The sequence below is a fragment of the Hevea brasiliensis genome, chromosome 9, assembly GCF_030052815.1.
Source record: "Hevea brasiliensis isolate MT/VB/25A 57/8 chromosome 9, ASM3005281v1, whole genome shotgun sequence".
Classification (NCBI taxonomy): domain Eukaryota; kingdom Viridiplantae; phylum Streptophyta; class Magnoliopsida; order Malpighiales; family Euphorbiaceae; genus Hevea; species Hevea brasiliensis.
In genome coordinates, this window is record NC_079501.1 from 24,111,668 (window position 1) to 24,130,600 (window position 18,933).

General features: G+C 31.6%; 2 protein-coding genes across 3 annotated transcripts; both read right to left on the reverse strand.

Annotated features, from left to right (window-relative positions):
* Positions 1 to 4,914: 4,914 nt before the first annotated feature.
* On the reverse strand, positions 4,915 to 5,711 carry LOC110659482 (germin-like protein 9-3). Its single transcript, XM_021817431.2, has one exon. The coding sequence runs from the start codon at positions 5,650 to 5,652 to the stop codon at positions 5,026 to 5,028; it is 627 nt and encodes a 208-aa protein (XP_021673123.2). The 5' UTR covers positions 5,653 to 5,711; the 3' UTR covers positions 4,915 to 5,025.
* Positions 5,712 to 7,912: 2,201 nt separating this feature from the next.
* On the reverse strand, positions 7,913 to 13,854 carry LOC110659508 (putative glucose-6-phosphate 1-epimerase). Of its 2 annotated transcripts, XM_021817465.2 has the most exons (9): positions 13,348 to 13,854; positions 12,346 to 12,420; positions 11,746 to 11,802; positions 11,503 to 11,663; positions 11,147 to 11,287; positions 10,040 to 10,142; positions 9,832 to 9,931; positions 8,822 to 8,847; positions 8,391 to 8,521 (listed from the first exon to the last, which is right to left on the reverse strand). In XM_021817465.2, the coding sequence occupies exons 1-8, from the start codon at positions 13,444 to 13,446 to the stop codon at positions 8,831 to 8,833; spliced, it is 753 nt and encodes a 250-aa protein (XP_021673157.1). In that variant the 5' UTR covers positions 13,447 to 13,854; the 3' UTR covers positions 8,391 to 8,521; positions 8,822 to 8,830. The 2 variants fall into 2 exon arrangements, with proteins under 2 accessions (XP_021673156.1, XP_021673157.1); XM_021817464.2 differs by lacking the exon at positions 8,822 to 8,847 and having other exon boundaries at positions 7,913 to 8,521; positions 13,348 to 13,848.
* Positions 13,855 to 18,933: the final 5,079 nt, after the last annotated feature.

Below are 18,933 nucleotides of genomic sequence, written 5' to 3' on the forward strand. Positions count from 1 at the left end.
GGCCTTGGGAGCACAAACTTTCAAGCAGCACCACTTGTCTAGACCAAGTCTATATTCGTATGAATGGACCAAACTAATAGCATTACAGATTTTTGAGTTTTATTTTACAACTTTTATTGCATTTCACTATATGCAAGTCTTTGATTCAAATTCAAAGAGCTGCAATATCATTGATTCTGTTTATTAGGCTTAACCTAAGCAACAATTTTCCAAGAAGGCCAACATCTTCTCTGAGCTTTAGAAATAAGTTTATGGATTAAGTTGCTTTTTCAGGTCTGAGAGCTAATTTGTACCGCCAAGGCCAAGACTCACCATACAACCAATTAGGCTTTAAAGATAGTTCTGTCCTTTCTCATAAATCCCGATATCTTCTTACAAGAGTTGAACAAGAAACTTTCGAAAAGTAAATTGCATATCTATATGGCTTAAGAGTTCCCTTTGGTAACATTATTCGCTAAGCATTTTCAAGAAAATGCAAGGTTTGGATTTGCTCCAGCTACTGTGAAAAGAGCCTGAAAGGTGACAAACGCAATGCTAAATGTGTCATTAATTGTAACGTCTTGACAGAGTATTATTTTTGAAAACAAGAAGGTGCAAATAGGAAACTGATCATCTCCTCTTACTTGCCAAACACAAGAATTTTGGAGATTAAAAGAGATTTTAACTTACAAGTTGCAGTTGTTTTATATTGAGCATATCCACATATTCTTTGCTGCAATGCTTGATTAATTGTATATCTTGATTATCATATTTAAGTACACTAGGTAGAGGATGCCAAAACTAGCAGTCTTGAATCTACCTGGAAAAGCAGTCTTGGTTAATTAAATAATATAATTTATGACTAGCAATCTAATGAAACAACCAAAATCTTCCATTGGAGCAAGTGAAATTTTAAAATCCTCATATGTACTAATGTCTTTATATTGATCTATTATGTGCCTTTGCATTTAGCATTGGGTAGACCTCTCTACCTTATCTTTTGTTTCTTTCTTCTAGAACAATCATAAACACTTTTTTTGGCTTTTTATTGATATATTTGACTTAATAGACAAAATTTGTTGTTTTCAAAAGATACATCAGCCAGTTGAATAAAAATTTTAAAAAATATATAAAATATAAAAGGACACATTAATAGCTCATGTGTTTTCGTGCTTCCTTTTATATATATATATATATATATATATATATATATATATATATATATATATTTTTTTTTTTGTAACACTTTGAATTTTTAAATAATTATTTTATATGTAAATTATAATATTTTACTTTATTAAATATTATGGAAATTAAATTTGAATTTTTTGGATTTTTATAATCGGATTTGATTTTCTTAAGATAATAAATTCATATATTTTTAAAAATTAATTTAAAGACCATGTGATAAATTTAAAAATATATTTGAACTCCACAAAATTTCCTGAATTTTCTATAATTTTTTTAGAATTTTTGAGCCTCTTTTTAGGTCCCAGGGCAGAGTAAAAATTTAATTTCGAGTACCTTGAACCGAACCGCCAAATCGAACTAGATTGGATTGGACCAGTCGAATCGGACCAGCCATCTTCTCTTCTCTTCTCCTCCCATGCGTTGCTGCTCAGCTCCTTTCCCTCTTCATTTTCTCTCTCCTTTCTCCTCCCCACCACCGGCCACCAACTCCCCCTCCTCCCCAGCTCACCGTCGCACTACTAGACCTCCTCCCCGCCGCCCCAAATGTCGGAAAATCCGGCTTGAAACTCTCTCATGCGCAGCGTGTGACCTTTCATTTTTCCGACCAAAATTCAATCGATCAGGGCACAAATTGGATAGGATCTTGTGTCCATTTTTCTACTCTTTGAGAGCTTTTCAAAGACACCAAGTAAATAATTTTTCCTTGAGCGGTTTATTCAATTTAAGCCCGATAAATTTTAGCACATTTCGATTTTTGGACTAAATTTCTTTCAAACTGGGAACCTTACGGAGATTCCAAAAGTACTAGTGTGCTCCACTCGGTGAGAGCTTCGCAGTGATATAAATTTTAAAATTTTCTGACATCAAAAATCTAGTGGGTCCCACAAACTTCATATTGTTTTTTCGAGCTTTAAATGAGCCTATTTAATTTCATAAAAATTATATTCTAACTCCTAGTGTTGTGGGTTTTGCGTAGGTACCTTTGTTTCGTGAAAATTTCACTGGCACTCATATCTACATTTTTGGGCGGACAAACGAGCTGTCGGAGCCACTTCAGAAATTAGTCGAAACTATTGTCCTTGCCATCATTTTCAGATGCCCTGAACGCGTTCCAAGTGTCAGAATTGGTGTAGGTAAATTCGAACTCTAAGTTCCCTTATTTACCTAGTACTGGGTTTAGAATAAAAATTCATAAAATATTTGTGGGCGGTTAGAAAATTATAATTCTTTTTGCAATAGCCTTATAATATTGTTAAGGACCATGGGATAAATTTTTAGAATTTTTAGAGCTAGTCTGGCCGACTTTTGCAAAATATCAATTTTAAACCTTATAATTGAATTGTCGGACTATGTGAGATTTGTCTGGATTTGAGGGCTCAGGAGGGGCCAGGTGATGTTGTTGAGTTGACTTGTGACTTTAAAAGTATAATTTGAGCTACTTTGTAGGTTGGGTAGGACCTAGGTGTAAGGAAAGCTCTGTTGGATTTTTATCATAAATTAGGGTATCTTTGGACTCTTTAAAATATTATTTTGAGTTAGTGTTGATAAATTTATAATCTAATTATTTAGGTGATCAGGATCAGTCATCCTTCTCCATTGAGCCACCACAGTGATTCCGGTGTACTGTGAGTAGATATTGATTTTATTTATAATTTCAATATTATTATATATACACGGTATGCTTATACATTCACTTATAATTATATGTATATGGCTATTATAGGCACGCTTTGTGTTACATTATTATTATTTGATGAAATTGATGTGGGTGTCGCCTTAGGGTAATTTAGAGCTGTGTGCGTGCGTCGGCATGTGTGAGGTGTGGTACTGGATATGAGTAGGACGGGCAGATCGGTTTAAGCAAGTCTCAATTGGGGCTCGGTCCTTTTTATGATAAGTCGGGGTGAGTACAACTTTGAATTGATCTCGCTGACCCCCGCATTTGGATTATTAAGAGAAAGTCTAGCTCGAGTTGATCTCGCTGGCACAGGTTAGAATTAAGAGAGCTGTGTAGGAGATCAGCTCCCATATATATATATATTTGATTGATGTGACACACGAATGTGTGAGTGCTCTAAATTATTCTTTGTATAAATATTATTTGAACTTGATTGAATGTGTTGATATATGCTGCATTTTCATCCTTAGGGATGCATTAGCCCTAGATTGTTATAGAAATTATATTTAAAATCAATATCTTACTCTATGAGTCAAACGCTCATTCTTGTTCACCCTATTTTTTCAGGTTACAGGAAGTTCTCTTTCTTTGTGAGTAACCTGCTTTCTTCCTCGCAAGCCTAATAGCAGCAAATATCAGTATTTCATAGTATTGATTAAAAATCTAGACTCCGCATGTGCTAGGAATATATATTTGGCGTGAGACTGTAAAAGATTATTTGTTTTGAAATTATAAACCTATATTTATGCATGTGTGATTGAATGGGATGAATACATACCTTGAATGAAGGAACTGAGCTCCCATTTGATATAATTATTATGTTGAGGATTGTGAGGGTGAGCATAGCTTTCCAAATTTATATATTTTGTGATCACAGTTCAAGTGAGCTAAAACTTCTCATTGGGTAGTCCAGTTTATGGCCAGACTCTGTCCTGTTGATTTCTTGAAAATGGGCTCTAGATATGGGTTTTATGGTTGGGCTAAAATTAGTTAGCCTTACTACAGACTTTAGGAACTTTATGCTGACCCAAGTCCTAGTGTCGGTTCGGCTCATTTGAGTCATGACATATATATATATATATATATATATATATATATATATATATATATATTGAAATTATTAATAGTTACGTCCTTTAGCACGAGCAATTCCCTAATTCTTCTATATAATCTATGACATTGATGATATCAATACTCTTCCATTTGATAATACCTACTCATATGATCTATGACATTTATGATATCGATACTTTCCTGCTATTTGATAATACATACTCATAGGTAGGTAATTTTATCAATAGTCTCTCAATTTAAGTGATTGTATTAGCACAGTCCCTTAATTTCAATTATAAAAACCTTTAAATTTCAATTTTAGTATCATTAAAATCCTTATAAACCGCTACCTATCACCAACTTTCCTATTAACATATAGCTAAATTTTATGTACCGTCACTCAACTGAAATAGGTGTATAAAATCATCCTTCAACTTCAATTTGCATTAATATATTTTGACATATTTCTATGTTTTATGATTATGTTCCATGAATTAGATCAAATATGTTGAGTCCCCCGTTGCTGCTGGTTATATTGCGATTCTAGCATGTTTGATTATTGGAAAGACATCAAGTATCTAAATTTGAAACTCAAATTTTAGAGCTCAGGAATGGCTTGTGCTTTTGTGAAAAATAAAAGTTGATAGATTTTATAATATTATCATCGAATGATCATAAAATTTTATAAATATAGTTAGGTGGGTAAATTTCTTCTATTATGAAGAAGGATTCAATGCAATGATGATCCTAAAATTTTATTCTTTTTTTGGTAGAATGAAAATTTATTAATTCTTTTATTATTGAGTTGTCTCTTCATTATTTTATTTATGAAATTTAAATTTTGGAGGCATTCACTAATTTAATGGTTACTCAGTTGTTAAATTAAAGAAATTAAATGGACATGAAAATTATGAATGCCATTATTTCCAAATTTTGATGGGAGGATGAAACAGAGATACAAATATTACATAAACATTCTTGCTTATTACTTGGAACAGAATGTTGATCTTGGCTTGAAAATTAATTAATCTACATTTTCAATAGCATTCAAATGCTTTATGCTGCTAATTTATTATTCTTACTGAAGCTGCAAAGAAATTAAAGAAAGCATGACCATTGGGATGCTACTTATTTGCCTCAATTAGCTTGGAGATGGTCTCCTCATCAGTTTTGAAGGCCACGGCAAGTATCTCTGCACTTATTCCACTTCCAAATAAAGTACTAGGCAATGAGACAGTCCCAGCATTTGCACTCCCAAATACCCCAAGTGCTTTAGAAGGAGAATCTGTTTTGGTGTTCACTTGAAAATGAACGAGTCCTTTTGGGAAGATAAACATGTCAGGAGCCTGGAGAGTTTGTGTAAAGAGCTTATTTGTGGAGTCGACAAACCCAACTTCTAAACTCCCTTGGAGTACCATTAGGAGCTCAGATGCTCTGGGATGAACATGAGGAAGGTTAATTCCTGAAGGAGGGTATATTATTGCAGAAACGGATACTCCTTGGCCTTCCAGGGCAGGGAATTCTTTCAGCGTTGCTTTGGTCACCAGGGCGGTTGTATTGCCAGTTAAATTTACATTGCTGAGGTGTCTGAAGCCTGTGAAAGTGAAGTATTGCCTTGTTATGGTGCTGGGATCAAGGCTTGGAGGCACCAAGAAATCCTTCAGGATATCAGGATCTCCTGCAGTGGCAAGAATTGCATTCCCTATTGCAAGGATCAAGAAAATAGTTACATAGCTGCAAATTTTTTCCATTTTAACTTTTATGGATAAAAAGGCTTTACTAAAACTTTGGAAGTGGGTTCAAAATTCAAGTTGTGGTCCTCCCTATAAATAGGCAGTGAGATCAAGACGGAGACAGTTCACAGCATTTTCTGCCTTGGCTATTTCTGAATTGTTTCCTCACATGAAAGCCTGCAAGAGTTGGCAAGCGATACTTCTGAGTATTCTGATGGGACCTGGGTTTTGTTTGGAAATTGCTACACGTATCGTAATTTCAACTTGCAGGATTATCGATATAAACTTTGGAATAATAGATATATTCCTCCCCATATAATTTCATAGACGAGACAACCTAGATGCTTGAGATTAACTTTTTGACCTCACGCCCAAATTTAATTATAAGAAACAAGTGACTAGTTTCCATTTACTTAAAATAATGCATTTGAAATTTAATAATTTATCAAAAGGAGTACATAAATATGATAGAGATGCACAATTTTAATATGCTTAAACCCATTTAATTCAAATTATAGAAGTGAAATTGAAAGGAATCGAAATGGAATTACCTTTTTTCAATGAATTCAATTCCAAGATATTTGTTTTTCTTAAAAATTAAGATCGAATAATATTAAAATATGAAATTTAATGGAAATTCTCATAATTACATTTGATATAATTTTATAATTTCATGTATTTTTATGTTTTGAAATACTCTCAACAGTAAAATAACAAATACTTTTTATTATCTAACCAGATATTTGAATCAAATTATTGACTCTTTTTATCAAATCAAATACTCGAGTTAATAATGCTTTATATCCAATTATTTAGCAGATTTAAACTAAGGTATTTAGCTAAAAATAAGACTTAGTAAAACTCTTTTTTTTTTGGTAGAATTAGAACTAATACATTCTCTCTTAAACTAATATTTGAATAGAATTAGACCTGACCCATTTTCTCTACATGGCATTTTCAATATTGTGCCACCCATGGATACATTTGCTTACAAATTTTAGTTTCAAATGTTATGCCTAGGCATGAGGATTCTCAGTTTTTTCCTCTTTTTTTTGGCCCAATAAAAAATCTATTTTCTGGGTGCTTTTTCTCTCAACTAAACGTACCTAATCGATTTCAATTCTGAGGGATTTTCTGGGTGGCCTTTTTTTTCTTGGTAAATGAGGAATGCTACACATACTAACATATCCTGCACAGAGTGTTGTCATTCCATGTAGCAATGTAATACTAGCAAGTTAGATATTGTTTTTCAATGGTAAATAGCGAGACCACTACCAAAGGATGATTTTTTTTTTTTGCCTTATTCTTTTTCTCAGTGTATCGATTGACCTTGATAGTTTCGATAAGCTAGTTAGTTCCAATTATTTCCTTATTCACGCCTGTCTAGTTTATCATATTTGCGTTTTCTGAACTTTTGGGCGCTGCTGACAAATACGAATTAACATTGAATTGCCATGATGAAACTTTTTAAGCATTACTGGGCTTGGTGAGGATAGGAAGAATGCTGTGGAAAGTTGCATTGAATTGCCATGATGAATGTGGTGAAAAAATAAATTGAAATTGTTACTTCTTCTAAACCTCCACCTCTGGCAATTGGAATGGCCACCATTGTACCGCCTGTTTGATGTTATTTTCTCTGACGTATGTTCTAAGATTGGAGGGTTTGAAGTTCATTGTGTTGTCTTGCCTGGAATTTCAGGCAAAAAAAGTTCATGGTTAACTGATCTTGAATTAGAATCAAGTGAACAGAACATGTCATGCTTTTTGTTTTTTTAATCCTCTATTTCAGTGATCATAAGAACAATATATTTTGCTGTAGCAGCATTATGGCAGTCTGTTCAAATTATAGTCATTTTCAACACAGGAAAAGAAATTCTAATTATATATATATATATATATATATATATATATATATATATATATATATATATATATATATATATATATAGGAAAATGTCTTTGACATAGAATTTTTTTTTTATAGACAGATATCCTGAGTGTCCTGAGTGGCTTTATAAGATGAAACTTGGAGCCGTTCATGATACTATTGCCCTGTCACCAAGATTTCTAGAAATGCTACCACGTCAATCGAGTTCCTTTGCATGAAACACTGGGATGTCCAAACATGTCTCAGTGCCTTTTCTTTCTTCTCTGTTTCTTACCATTACAACCAATAGAATATGTTTCTTTGTATATTGCACCAAATTTTCGGTTTTAAGTTTGGAAGATCTTAAATTCGAGCTCCACCAAAATTAGATGGAGTTTTAGCCGGAAAAGGGAAGTCCACTGTGTCATATTACTTACCCATAAATAGGAAAAGAAATGTCAACCAAAAAATTGCAATGGTTTTTAGATTCAGGACAACAAAAATCAAAGCCAGATAGCCATGTCCTACTTATGTGGGTTACACTCAAGAATACATGCTATGCAGGCTTCCCAGTTTCTCTTATATCCTTTAAAATTGATTACTACCTAATGCCCTAAATGAAAATGAAACAAATTTAAAGCTTTGCACTCCATGCATTCTCCATTTCAGGATTTCATACGTGTACACATGCAATATCATTACGTCCTCATGAATGGTTCTTTAGCCAGCAATTTTAGCAGGAATGATATATGTCAATTCCATGGTTGAGCTTCAGAAATATGCCTTAACAAGTGAAGCACATTTTTATCTGCATTGGAGTGTTCTTCAATGGTTAACGTCGACTACTGCAATAACTGGAAGGTACAGCAGACAGCTCCTGTCTTCCTTTCCACTCTTCACCAGGTTTCAGGGTTATGGGCATCTCCACACAAGTAGCATCTACACACAACATATGCTCGTATTCGTCATCCCCGAAATCAGGCATTGCCTTTGCTTTCTTATCCCAGGGATTCCAAACCACTGCACACGAAAAAGAACCATGCTAATAAGGTGACTTGTTCTCACTAGAATATGAGATGGAAGCATATGCTATTCTATATAGGCTTCAGTAACGATTACCTTTCAGAATCAAAAAATTTTTTATTGATGTTGCCAACAATTGAAAATTATATAAAACAAACCAAAAGCCTACAAAATAACGAAAGAAAAAAAAAGTGCACGCTTTTAAAAAATGGTCAAAGTTTTTCTTGAATGTACTCTAAATTGTTAATGTTATGGAAGAAGAAGAAGATATATTAAGCCTCTGGTTTGACCTCTTACCAATTTTAGTCACCACCAAGCCTTACCTAAGCATGGAAAAAGAGGGCTAAATTAATATCCCATCCTACAGCTTTCTAAGAGTGCTGGAACTTGAGCATCAAAAATTTTTATTCAGAGAAACCAAACCTTTTGCAAGTAGAAAATATTTGCAAGTTCAGGAAAGGAGATGCTCAAAGGAAAGGAAAGCTAACAGCAGGCAAGCAGCTATATTTACATGCAGCACATATCTACAGTTTGTGCAAGCAAGCATAAGCTATGAGATGCTTAGATCAATTGGATTTGATATACTAAAGTTTTGCAATAGAACTAGTAATCCACACTGCTTGAAACTGTGATCTATCCTAACATCATCCTGCCCTTACACCATTAATTTTGAAGTCAAAGGAGTAGAAAATACCTCTTTTATTTAAAGGCAATTGAAAAGAGGACAAAAGGAAAAAAAGCAATGTTTGGTTATACATACATCAACAAAATAATTTCTTGAAAGAAAAAAGCAGGAAAAGAAAAGGAAATGAATTACATTTAAGATGAAGAAATGTTTCTTTCATGAGAAGTCATGCTAGTCTATCTTGAGTTTTAACAGTAATCCTCAGGAGCATTATTTGCAAATCGTTATAGAGGAGAGAAAAAAAGGATAAGACAATTAGAAAAGATAGTAACTGTCCTTTCTTTCTTTCCCTAAAAATTTACTTAACAGCATCATTTTAAGAAAAATTATAAGTTGCATTTGGAGAAAGAAAACTAAAGGCGAAAGTTCAAACAAATGATGCCCAAACAGTATGAAAAGGATTAGCCATAGCTATTTCCGACTTGTGAGACAATTATCAGGCCTTGAAAACTCACTGACCATATATTGCTAGAACCATTGCTCATATAATGGTACTGCATCTCCAACTCAGCAACTCTAGCAATAAAATATACTATATCTGCTAACCTTACTTTAGCTTCCTAACCTGACGACATGATTAAAAGCAAGAGAATGGTGAAGCATGTGGGTACTGTTAACTTACCAGCATCAGGAAGTCCATCCTTTCGCAATACAAATGTTCTCTTCTTTTCATGGTCCAAGATAGCAATTTTTGTGGGCGTACTAACATATATTTTATCCACCTTTGCAATTAAAAAAATAGTAATAGTTAAAGAATTTTCTTTTCTTTTTTTTTTAAAAAAAAAAAAAGCAAGAAAACCATGAACATTTATTTTCAAACAGATACTAACTTCTGATTCAAACGTTATTGCATCCCCTTGTTCAGTGAATCGCTCTCTGTTCTTCAGATTATCTAGATAATCCAAAGTCTCGAGTCCTTCCACACGCACTTCACTGAACAGAAAAAGGGGAATAAATTGGCAATAATTAGAAATCCATATAGATATTTTTTTTCCCAGTTATCTTTTGTTCCAAAAAGACATGCTAAAGGCATGACTTTATTGATTGGTCATACAACTCATAAAGATAGATTTAGGAGCATTTTTGTGAAATGCAACATACATAACTTGTTTTAAATGATACCTTTAATGTTGGAAATGTACAGTTCAATAGGATACTATTCTCATCAGTTCCATTAGGAGTGTAACAATTAATTATCAACTAATCTGACCTGACCATATAAGGCCCACATGAAAGAAAACAACATTTGCAAACAAGATATTGATGCTCAACATATTTAGTTGATGCCATGTACTCTTGGCCCCAAATTCGATCCTGCCTTGATTTTCATTTATTGATACCATATTACTATCCATTGAAAAGATGTCCCAATTTGAGTCATGTTCTGGCCACCCTAGAACATAGTTAGTAAGGGTAAAAAATTTTCCCAACCTGTCATCGGTCTTTGTAAATCTCAGCCATAGAAAAATTGCTAAATATATCTTCTGACACAAGATGTTTAAATGTAATAATTCATGATTGTATTCTCATAATTGGCAAGTTGTTCTGCAATCAAAATCAAACCATGGTCCCTATAAATATTAACCACCCAATGGTTTTCCATCTAAAAAGTGAAACGTGATTTAAAATTTCAAGGGCCTTTAATGACTGGGACCACAAACAGACATAATGCCTTCAAACAAACTTGTTTGTAGCCAAGTGCATTTGGATTATCATTTTTAAGTAACTGAAAGTATGAAAGAAAGATTGGATTATCATTTTTAAGCAACTGAAAGTATGAAAGAAAGACAAATAGGGAGTAAAAGAAAAAACAAAAGAAAAGGTAAAGTCTTGGACGCACAAGCTGTGTCTACCACAAATGGTCAGGCACCCAGAATACTGCATGATGCAATAAATTTTCAAAAGACTGATAGAACATATAAATCTGGTCATAAAACCTGATATCAGAAATGGCAAAATAGGTCTGATAGGAAAATGTGAATGTAAATGGCTTTCCATCAGTGTTTGTATTTCGAATTCGAGATGTCAACATCAGATCTCCTCCAGGTCCCAGAGTTACCCTTAGACGAAACTCATATCTGCAAATAATTTTAAAGCATTTTCTATCATTTAATTCAAATAAAGCAGCAGAACTAAGGTGTTCAGAGATCAGACATTAAGGATTCAAGTAACTAGCTAGTGTACAACTTTGAGATTGGTTCCTTAAAAGTAATGAACTCAATTATGTACTAAAATCAGCGGAACACTGCATGATACCTTCAACTGAACTAGAAACGTAAATTTCAGTACATACCTGTGAGGCCAGTTTTTAACGCCTTCTTCAGAATGTTTAAGTATCAAATCAATGAAGGCCTTGTTGGAACTACTTGTCCCAAAAGGTGGGGGATCAGGATCAATGCACCATTCCCTGTTCCTTGCAAATCCACATTGCTCAAGAGAACTGTGACTTCCAAACTGCAAATGTCAAACGATTTACTTCAAGAAAGAAATATAAAAAATTGAAAAATTAACTCATCAATAACAGTTTAAGACATACTTGAGGAAAACAAATTTGGACACCTCCATTAATTACTTTCAGGTGCTTAAAAGTAGCCTGCACAAAGCATAAATGTTAGCAGTAAGAGTAAAAGCAAGAAGCCAATTTGATGCCACCTTCACAAATTAAGGGCACATAATACAATTAATTTAACAGTCTAGTACTCTGTAGTGTTCAGAAAAAAATTAGTCATATCAAGTCTTATAATTCGTTGGAAGTTTTAGGATTTACATCATAGAGTTTCAATACCAAATTTGTTGAAAGAAGAAAATTTCAAATTATCATATAGTCAATGTAGGCCATTCATTGGGCTTCTTCCTAAAGCGCGACAAGACCCTGTATGCCAATATGAGTGCTTCTTACAATCAAGAGACAAAGACAGTATCAAAAGAGCCACAAAAAAAAATCTCAGATAAAAGAGACTTCTTATTGAACACAAAGAATGGCCATAAAACAATATCTTGAATACAAAATAACTATAGAATCTCTAATGAATTGTTCAATTAATTATTGGGTGGTCATTACCACCAAGTCCAAAGAAGATGCTAATTCACTAAGGTTCTTCAGCAAAACAGCTTCTTACAATGACCAACTTGTTACCTTGTTACTGACAAAAAGCAATTCTTCACCATGTTCATTCTTCCAAGATGTCACTTGGCCTCCATACAGGTACACCTGTTTAAGAGCAAGTGCTATTAGCATGTGCACTCTAACCAGTATTTACTAATTAAATTTCACTTGGCCATCCCTGCTGCTAGAGAAAGAAAAGAAAAGAAAATAAAAGAAAAGAAAGAAGAAGAAGAAGAAGAAGAAATTAATGCCCTTGAATCCACAACAACTGGCATAGCAGCCATAACCTCGTCAACTATGGAAAAAGAAAATAGAAGAAAAGCTTTTATTTATAAGATGCAAGGGGAAAAACATTTCTTTCAGAAAAGGGCAAATACAAGACAAATAGTCTAAAAAGAATCACATTCCTCATCTCAATTGATATTCAACCTAATAAAATTATAATTCTTTACGTCAAAAAGAAAGGTTTCTTTATATTTAAATTATCAAAAAAAAAAAAACCCAATAGATGGGATCGCACTGGTTACAGACAACAGAAAGCAAAACACATGCAAAGGACGAAAGAGCATCATTTGCTAACGATGGGAAACTCGTTCACCTATTGAATTGAAATAATGTTCCAAGTACCACAATTCCAAATGAGAAATCCATTGATTCACATTTCTCAAATATAAGAGAAACTGAGAGAAGCAGAACAAATATCAGAGCAGACCCAATTCTCTCAAATCAGGATAATAAAGCAGAAAGAAAGAGCAGCCCTGTTTGCTCTAAGCAATCAGATGATTAGAGAAAAAGTAACACAAACATAAACAAATGTGACTGTATGAGTAGGATGATCTTAAAATTTCAGATCCTTAACAACATTTAAACAACAATGTACCTTAAAAATTGGAGAAGTTGCATGGTAAAATAAACAAATAAAAAAAAAAGCACCATTTGATCATTCATTCTGAATTTGTTCGTAATATTAAAGATATCAAGATTCAAATAGAGGAAAAATGTTTCAGATTTTGGAGAAAAAAAAAATTATACCTCAGCAGAGAAGCCACGAACCTCTCTGAGAATAACCTTGTCAAGGCCATTAACGCCCTTGCACCTCTCCACATACTGACACGTTGTCTTCTCTGCCATCCCTTCACATTCTTTTTCTCTCTGGTTCTCTCAAACTCTGTTAAAGGTGAGGTTCATATACAAATGCTAGACTCAATGGCATTGGCACCCACAGTGCGAGTGTGTGCGCCTTCCACCACTTTAAATTCCAAAGGCGCCCTCTACTCTATTTTAAACCATAACCAAATTTAAGCCATGCTTCTGTTCTGTCCATCCAAATTGTTCATCTTTACATATTCATTTGAATCGAAAGCAGGAATTTAAGGATTTTCTTGGTGGCCCAAGCCCAATTTTGATCAATCTCGAATTATTAGGGGATTCATTAGAAAAAGAAAATGGAAAATTCTCATTTCTTTTAAGAATGTTTATTGCTTCCTATACATAATTTTCATCAAACATGCTTTGAATAATATATTGGAAACATTCTTGAAAATTTCTCTGTTCATTTAGTAATTTTAATTAATTCAATTAAAATTCATTTATCTTATAATTTTTCCTTCTAAATCAGATTAGCATTATTTTATGACTAATTAATATTAAATTTTAGCACCACAAATGTAAAGTACATGTTAGTCAAAATAATTATACTTTTTTTATAGTGTATTTTTTTAATTATATTTGATGCTTATATAATTATAAATAAATATATTATATTCATTCATATACACAATATTATTAATTTGGCTTTTTAAAATTTTCATTACTATTATTCGTTATGCTAAAAAAAAAATCTTCATGATTTTCATGACAGTGTATGAATATGTCTGGCATGTGTATTAAGAAGATTTAAAATGCACATAATCTTTTTATTAATTATTATTAGTATTTTTATTAGTTTAAGGAGAATGTTAGCTTTGTATACTTTTAAGGATAATGTTAGCTTTGTATACATGTTAATAAATACGAATCTCAGCCAATCAGGATAGTCTAGTTAGCCTTCAACACTTATATAAAGAATGGAAAATTTTAAGTTTGAATCTCCTCATCTATCTTTTTTAAAAAGATTATCTTCTGCTGTGTAACCCACCAATTATAACCGGCTTATTGTGCTCCATTAAATCCAAAAAAAACAAATTTAATTGCAATTTTGCATTATAATCAAGCCAGCCGATACGATAGAGAGGCATTAAACCCAACTCATACAAGAATCCCTGAACCCAAAAACCAAAATACTAGGAGAACCGAAACATCAGAGACGTTGTAATGCTGCCAAATCTTCTAGCAGCCAGAGTTGGAGCAGGAATTGGAAAGGAAGAAAAAATGGAAGCTTAATTGCTTATTTTATTTTATTTATTTATTTATTATTATTATTATTATTATTATTATTATTATTATTATTATTATTATTATTATTATTTTATTTATTTATTTATTTTGGGCTAAAGTTGAGTCTAAATTTAGAGCCTTCAAGTGATATTATGTTAGTCGGGGTAGTCATACAGTTTTTCAAGAATGGGTTTTTAAGTTGAGTTGTGGTTTGGATAGATAATTTAAAAAAAAAAATAGTGATAGTTCCATTGTAAATACTAAAAATAAATATTAAATAAATAAAATTAAAATTAATTAAAATTTTGAATTTACTAATATTTTCATCATAAATCTTGAAAAACAAAATAAATAAATAAATTAAATTAAAGTAAAATTTAAATATTGGAGGTTTAATGATAATTTCATCTTAAACTCTGTTTGTCATGAATTTACAATTAATTATTCTAGATCTATTGATAATTGCATCTTAGACCTTGTGACTAAAAATATTAATTAAAGGATTGGTATTTATTGATAATTTGATCATAAATCCTAAAAACAAAAAATAAATTGGAAATGAGCAAATTGTATTAAAGGAACAAGATCTCCAATCTAATGATAATTGTATCTTAGACCTCACAAAATCATATTAATTTGTTGAGCTTATTGATAATTTTATCATAAATTTTAAAGATTAAAATCTAAAATAAAGCTTTGGGATTTAGTGGTAATTTCACGTTAAAATCCTATTTAAAATAAAGTTTTATAATTAATGCTTAATGTTTAATAGTAAGGTCACCTTAAACCTATTAAAATAAATAATTAATCTAATTTTTGGTTTTAATGTAAAGTTCTTCTTAAACACTATTAAAGTCAAATGGAAATAAATTAATTAAATCTTTGGGTTTATTGATAATTTCATTATGGACCCTAATTAGTATTTGATGGTAATTTCATCTTAAACATATTTAAAAAAAAAAAAAAGAAATCAATTGTTAATTAAAATTTGTTGGGTTGGTTGATAGTTTCATCACCTAAATATAAGTATAACCTTAAACCCCATAAAATGCACTAAAATACAAAATTAAAATAATTAGAGGTCTAATGATAATCTCATCTTAGACCTTTTTGATGTATGCATTTTATATCATCATTTAGGTATAGTGTTTTACACATAATTTACCCTTGTTCATAGCTATTACTATAGATATTAGCATATATTTAGTCAATTTTGCCTTTTTACACTTCTTAGTTTAATTTATGAAATTTATTTGCTTTGAAGGTTAAATTTAGAGAAATTTAGTGTATTTTGATCAGAGTAGCCATTTGGAAGAAATTAGAGTTGAATTGCAAAAATTTTTAAGTTGAGTTAAAGAGGCCAAAAGTGACACAACGCGCAACACAACCGATTCAGCTTACGTCGCAGGTTGTGTCGATTGTCAGATATGCAGTTTTTCTCGGGCAGCAGGTTTCACAACCTGCGACACAACCGATTCAGCTTGTGTCATTTTACTGAAAATGGCTGACGTGGCATTTTCGTTCCTCTGATTTAATACATCATTTTCTCTAGAATTTTCTACCTTTTTATCCATTATAGGGTAGATCTCTGAACCATATAAAAGCTCTTTTATCTATTTCTTTCCATAAGGAGAAAGAGGAGAGATTTTCGGCAAGAAAGAAGGAAAGGAAGAGGAGCACGTCTGGTTTTGCAGCAGCAGTAGAGGACATTTCTGCAACTCTCCAGCAGCTGATACTTCATCATTCTACTGGGTTTTTCTATTCCTTAGCTTAGTTTTTCAATATTTCTTCATTTCTATAATTGGGTTTGTCTTGAAACCATGATTTGTGAGTAGATATTTGAGATTCTAGAGATGGGTTTGTAAATATTGCTTTGTATTGTGGTTTTTGAACCGATTTAGTCATTTAAATGAGATTTGCTACATTTTGATTTATTACTTGTGAACTTGTTGCCTTGCTTGATGAATGAGCCCTCATTAAGTTAAGTTTTAATCCTTGATAGATGGACTGAAAAGTGAATGTTTGGAATAGATAATATTGCAATAAACTTAGTTTTCTTGGTGTTAGAGATAAGCTAAGAGGATTAAGGGGACTTTCTAAAATCAATTAGAGCTTTAATTGAGTTTTTATTAGGTTTGAAATACCGTGAAAACAGGATTTGATTTAATGAATACTAACTTTGAAATGCTTGAAAAATGTTTTAAAGAACTAAGAATTGATTTCCCTCAAAATTGTAATTCTCATGTGTTTGGCTAAATTAGGGATAAACCACATGCAAACAATATTGAAAACTCTATCTCTAGAATCACTTTAATTTTTACTGAATTTAGATTTAATTTCTCCCAATTTCATAATTAGCAAATTCAATTTAAATTTTGGTAATCTAGTTTAATTAATTTAGTTAATTATTTGATTTAGTTTAAATTCCTCACTTTTTAATTACAAAATTTGAAATTAATTATTTCAGATCTAATGACAATTGTATCTTAGACCTTAGGATTTAAAAATTTAAAGTATTATTAAGATTAATGATAATTTCATCTTAAATCCTACAAACTTGAAATAAAACATATAAAATCTTTCAGGGTTTAATGATAACTTTATCTTAAATCTTATAAGTCAAATAATAATCAAGATTTTGGAGTTTAATGATAATTCTATCTTAAACTCTATAAATCAAATAAAACTAAAATAATTAGAGGTTTAATGATAATTTTATCTTAAATCCTACAAAATAAAATAAAATAAAATAAAGATAATAGGTTTGGTGATAATTGCATCTCGAACCTAAAAAATAATAATTAATAGTTTGTTGAGCGTAATGATAATTTCATATTGTATCCAATAAACCAAAATAATTAAATTAATTTCTCTTAAACTATTCTAAACGTAATAATAAGTATAAAATATAATATTATTCTCGTATCTGAATTATTTAACTGATTGAGAGTTACGAATTTTGAAAAGTCCAGCATTTGGGGGCATCTCGCTAAATCTCACTTGTCCAATCTGTAAGTGATATACATGTTTAATCATTAAGTTGCATTTCAAAAATAATTAGGCATACCACACACATAACACCCTCAGTCATTTAGACACCGACGATGGAATTAGCGATGGAAAGTTGAAAGCTTTCATGATTTATCGAAATCCGTAGGAGCTGAATTACACATTTCCTGATATTAAAGTTTTAATTAAGGAAAGGGAAGAAAATAACAAAAGGATAATGATATTATCCGCATTATATGTTTAATGGGTTCCTGTTTATTTTAATGCGTAATTAAAATAAATGTCCCTTTTAGGAACACAAAATAAAATTCATTGTATTTTTTAAAAAAAACGGCTTCTATTTTTGATGATATGGATTTTAAAAAAAATTAATTAAAATTCTCTTTTAATAAAAAATAAAAAATAATAAAATTTAAATTACATTTTTCCTCCCATACGTTATTTCCATTTCCAGTAAAGTTTACTTTGGGTAATTTTTCTTTCTTCCAGTCCTTTAATTCCCAGACAAATTTTATTCCATACCAATTTGATTTCGATTAAAATTTTAATTTTAGATCACATTTAATTTTAAACCTTGCATTTCCAGATTTTGTTCAAATACCTCATTTTTTTTTTTAAAAATATTCAACCATTTGTCAAATTTAGAAGCCTATTTCAAAATGAAAAGTTTTCAAAAATAAAATAAAAATAATAAATGGAGGCAAAATTTACTTTTAGGCATTTTCAGTTACTCGTGTATGTGACTTACCTTAAGAGTGAGACATTCAAGTATTCCTATATTTTTTTTAATCAAAACAAGGAACAGATATTATAAAATAAGCTTTATTTCAAATTATTGATATTAATTTATTTGAGCACATACTTAAATTCATCTACCCTTTTAGGATGATGTGGGTTGCCTAATACATTATCCACACGTGTAAGGATCCCGAACCTTGAATATCTGAGACAAAAGTGGATCATTTTTTTTAAACAAAAATTTCGAAAATAAAATAAAAAGTTTTCTCTATTTTTCCTATAAAATTAGAGTGGCGACTCCTCACATTTTCACTTCTGTATGAATTGCCTCGCAACCGCAAAATACATTGCGATAGATACTAGCTCAATATCCTTGAGATAAGCACCATCACAAATGTAGAGAACCTCCATGAGAACGATGGCCGCTAAACATTAACTAGTGGCACAGTTCAAGCAAGGGCAAAACTGCCCTCACTTTATCCTCCAGATCTACAA

What these genes read in the sequence shown, in the direction of transcription:
- LOC110659482 (XM_021817431.2), bottom strand. Translation starts at nt 5,652, where the DNA reads ATGGAAAAAATTTGCAGCTATGTAACTATTTTCTTGATCCTTGCAATA.
- LOC110659508 (XM_021817464.2), bottom strand. Translation starts at nt 13,446, where the DNA reads ATGGCAGAGAAGACAACGTGTCAGTATGTGGAGAGGTGCAAGGGCGTT. An exon ending in TGCTTTTTGTCAGTAACAAG is followed by an intron (nt 11,803 to 12,345) that starts GTAACAAGTTGG and finishes TGCTTTGTGCAG; the next exon opens with GCTACTTTTAAGCACCTGAA. An exon ending in TTTGCCATTTCTGATATCAG is followed by an intron (nt 10,143 to 11,146) that starts GTTTTATGACCA and finishes TTTTCTGTTCAG; the next exon opens with TGAAGTGCGTGTGGAAGGAC.